The sequence below is a fragment of the Puntigrus tetrazona genome, chromosome 5 (genome assembly GCF_018831695.1).
Source record: "Puntigrus tetrazona isolate hp1 chromosome 5, ASM1883169v1, whole genome shotgun sequence".
NCBI classification, from domain to species: domain Eukaryota; kingdom Metazoa; phylum Chordata; class Actinopteri; order Cypriniformes; family Cyprinidae; genus Puntigrus; species Puntigrus tetrazona.
The window spans coordinates 23407362-23411369 of NC_056703.1; the positions used below are offsets into that span (position 1 = coordinate 23407362).

General features: G+C 37.5%; 1 protein-coding gene across 3 annotated transcripts in view; it reads right to left on the reverse strand.

The window, feature by feature from the left end:
- LOC122345314 (tyrosine-protein kinase Fer-like) overlaps window positions 1–3791 on the reverse strand; it is a 16989-nt gene extending 13198 nt beyond the window's left edge. For 2 of the 3 annotated variants that reach the window (XM_043239346.1, XM_043239344.1), the window contains exons 1-3: window positions 3449–3791; window positions 3109–3282; window positions 1324–1423 (exon numbers count right to left, since the gene is read on the reverse strand). In XM_043239346.1, the coding sequence (XP_043095281.1) occupies window positions 1324–1423; window positions 3109–3282; window positions 3449–3658 (484 nt within the window). In that variant the 5' untranslated portion in view covers window positions 3659–3791. The remainder of the gene's footprint in view (window positions 1–1323; window positions 1424–3108; window positions 3283–3448) is intronic. The other variant, XM_043239345.1, reaches the window with a different exon arrangement.
- Window positions 3792–4008: the final 217 nt, after the last annotated feature.

The following is a 4008-nucleotide window of genomic DNA, read 5'->3' on the forward strand; positions in this document are numbered from 1 at the left end:
AAATTATTTTTTTTTATTAGGTCTGAAAGAAAAATATTTTTTTGTAGGGTAAACAATTGCATGTAAATGAATTGGTGTGAAGTTATGGAATTTTATTAATTGAACAATCCATAATTATTTTACTGATTTTCCATTTCAAATGCTGCCACTTTTAGTATCAGAAACCAACATTTTTTTATTTTAAAAGTAGTACCAAATATACCTTAAAGAGCCCTTAAAATATTGTCTTTGACAATGGGGTATAGAACCACTGATCAAAAGACAATGGGGAAAGGCTCTATAAAAACTAATCAAAAATATAGTGTAATGTGAAGGCAAGTAAAAGGCAACCAAAATTAGACATTTTCCCTTGGTTTTATAAAGAAAGCTTAAGCCTAGTCCTAGAATAAATGTAAATCTGAGCTGTTTTAACTGAAAGAAACTTTCACAGACTGATCTTAAAACACGTCAGTGCCTTTTGTTTTTTTTCCAAGGCATGTTTATAAAAAACTACTTAAACTGAACTATGGCCTAATCCTGGCTTAAGCTAAGCCCTGTCTATGAAACCGGGCCCTAGGGTGGACATTAGAGACCTACAGTGCACAATACAGTAACAATTCTCTTTTTATTTTAAAACAAACTAATTCAATGAATTATTAATGGCACAATAAAGTCATTTCAGTGTCATTTGTGAGTGATGGCCAACACTTGTGGTCTTGGCACCTGGGACTCTAGTCTACTTAAAGGCATACGAGTTCAGAACAATATGAGAGTATGCGATTAATAGCAAAAATATTCATTTAAATTTTCTGTTTCCTGTACTTTTTCTCAAATGATACTTTGCATTTTAAATCAAACTTTTAAAAGTCTGTTTAGTAGTGCCCCTATGTAATAGACAACACAAATTAACAATTGCGATTGTTAATTTGTGTTGTCTATTACATACAATTTTGATAAAAAGCGTTTTTTTATCATTTTTACAACCAAGTTCCACCTACCAATTTGATTGATTTGTCTTACACTTGTAAGTTTCTCAACATTTCACACTTTTGGGTCATGTGAGATCCACAAAGTGATGAATGATGGAACGCCCTTAGCTTTGAAGCGGCTTTGAATCCAATGCAGTTACTGCAGACACAGTATGGACTAAAGGGTCGTTTCACCCAAAATGTAAATTCTGTCATTATTCCTCAGCCTCATGTTGTTCCAAACCTGTAAGACCTTTGTTCATCTTTGATCCACAAATTAAGATGTTTTTGATGAATTCCAAGAGCTCTCTGACCCCGATAGGCCGCGAATATTTATGATTTGAAAAAACAAGCAGAGAATAAATAAACAGCTCACCTTTTACAACAGCCTCCTTGTATTTGTCTCTTGCTAAAACAGCGTCCTTAGTTAACTGCCTGTAGGTGCATTTCAACTTCTCAAGATCGTTTTTAGTTACCTGTGAAGGACAGAAGCCAAGTTAAACCTCATTCATCACACTGGTCCTGTTTAAACCTGGTATTATGACGTATATTCAGTGATCTAATCACAACTGGTCAGCTGAGCCTGATTACCATTTACACCTGTTCTTCACAGATTTTGTCACACTCTACATCACTTTCACGATATAACTGAAGGCAACAAACAAATATAACTCAATGAATAAAGTCATTGCTCAGAAGCAAGTACAAATGGCGGATTTCAATAATAATCTGTTTTTTAGGTAGGAATTGATTGTCACTATCAAAACGCACCCTATAACATTCACATTAGCTCATAGAGGGGCAAGTATAGGCAGCCATTTTGCGATTTTTAAAATACATTCAACCACGAGAGTGTCTATTCTACAAAAGCAATTGCTTGAATGTATTTATCATTACCTCTGGAAGTGCTTGACATGACTTATACACCATTTAGATCTGTATTTAAGGGGACACTCCCCCTGAAATGAATCAGTATTCAGTGACATTAACCACTTAACCCCATGTCTTTTCAAAACAGTAAAAGCTTTGTTTGTCCTCTGAACACAGTTTTAAGATATTTTAGATGAAAACGATTGCCCGTTGAATACATCTACCATCAGTGGTTCAGTCTGAACGTCAGGAAGTGACAAGAATACTTTTTGTACACAAAGAAAAACTTTATTTAGTCTCCTCTGCGCTTTCTCCTCTCTGCAATCACCGTATCTCCGTATTGAAGAATATCCACTGAACGCACTACGTATGCTGTTCTGTGTCAGTCGGTCCACAAGGATGCTCTGTTTTTATTTAAGTTAAAGAGTAAATGCATGAAGAAAATGTTAATGCGGCTGATAGAAGACTGTACATAGTTTTTATCTTGGAGACAAAGAGAAGACAAATTATTGAATAAAGTTGTTATATTTATTATCTTGGCATACAAAAAGTATTCCCGTTCAAATATAGATTTGAAGCACTGATGGCAGATGGAGTATTCTGACAATGTTTTTCATAATTTACTGGATGCTTGTCAGTGTAGTTTAATTGGCAGTCAATAAACCAGTCACATGCCTCTTAGTTTTCATCCAAAATATCCAAGGACAAACAATGCTTTTACAGGTTTGGAATAACTTGGGGGTAAAGGCCAATTTATACTTCTGCGTTGGACACATGCGGAGCGCTAGTCTGCAGTGTTACAGGCCTAACAAAAGAAGACAACAATGCAACAGGAGAAGATTACATTCTTTCAGTCATGTACCATAGCAGATCAACATGAATTGTTGCAGACAACTACTGATGTATAATACCATTGCTTAGTTTATTTTAAATAAGAAGGTTTAACATTAAAATATATAAAAGCGATCATAAAAACAGACAAAACTCAACTACATACGAAGGGAGGGGTTCTGGCAGACCAATCACAGCGCTTGCGGTCCGTGTAGAATTCACTTCAATTTTTGTAGAGGTGCACATCAGTGTTTAAGCCTGTGCGTTTCTGCGTAGGCTATGGCGAAGGTTTGATGCAGATGTATAAACTGAGCTTAAGTGATTATTGGCAAAATTTTCATTTTGGGGTGGTGTATCAAATTAATGTCATCAACTTGTGTTCGGGTTAATGAAAACGTGTCTTCATACCAGGGGTAAACAGGGCCACTGGTGTTCTCTGAATGTATAAAAAAAGGCTCACCTTGTGCATCTCCGACTCGATCTGCTGGTGGAGGCTCTGGTAACTCTTCTTCACCTGCTGCTTGTCTTTGATCATCATTGTGAGTCGGTGGAGAGGTCCTGAGTTGAGCTCCTCAGCGTGGCACTTCATAATCTTGCTCAACTGCTCCGTCTGCTGAACCATGTGAGTCCACGACTGATAACAAAAACCACATACCAAGATACAAAAAGATAGAATAAGAAATGTGGGTGAGTGAGTGTGAGAAATGACGAGATAAAACAGAGACGGCAGGTTACAGAAAGCAGGTTACATTAAACATCAGCTCCACCTGCCAATCCGTAACGAAGCTGTGGGTTATTACCTTGGAGACCGTACTGACATAGTTAATCTGAGAGGAGTTGTCATGCTTGTCCACCTGCTGACTGATGTTGAGCAGGAGAGATGCATATTCCTTATCGCTCTTCACCCGCAGGGTCATGAAGCGCTTCACCGTCTCCAGCAGCTTCAGCTCCCAGTCCTGCAGCTTCACCAGACCCTCGTGGGAGTTGCGCAGGTCCTGGCCGAACCCCATCTTGCTCGAAAGGCACGCACTTTCTCTCTCTCTCTCTCTCTCTTTCTGTCTCTCTCTCTCTCTTGCTCTCTCTCGTTCAACGGGCTGTGCTGCTTAGGTCTGCATTGTTACTGCTGTTAAGAGAAGATGTGGGTAGAGATAATGACCGGTTAGTTGAAGCGTATGAACACATGTGCAAAACTCTATTCTTTAGATAGTTTTATATGGTTTATCATTATATATAAAGTTTAAATTCAATGACTCTAAAATGCCATATGGCTTGTAACAATTTTTCTTACATGACGACAGCATGTGAGTGTACATATCTGAATTTCAATGATTTTTTTTTCATTATTTATTTTATTTATTTA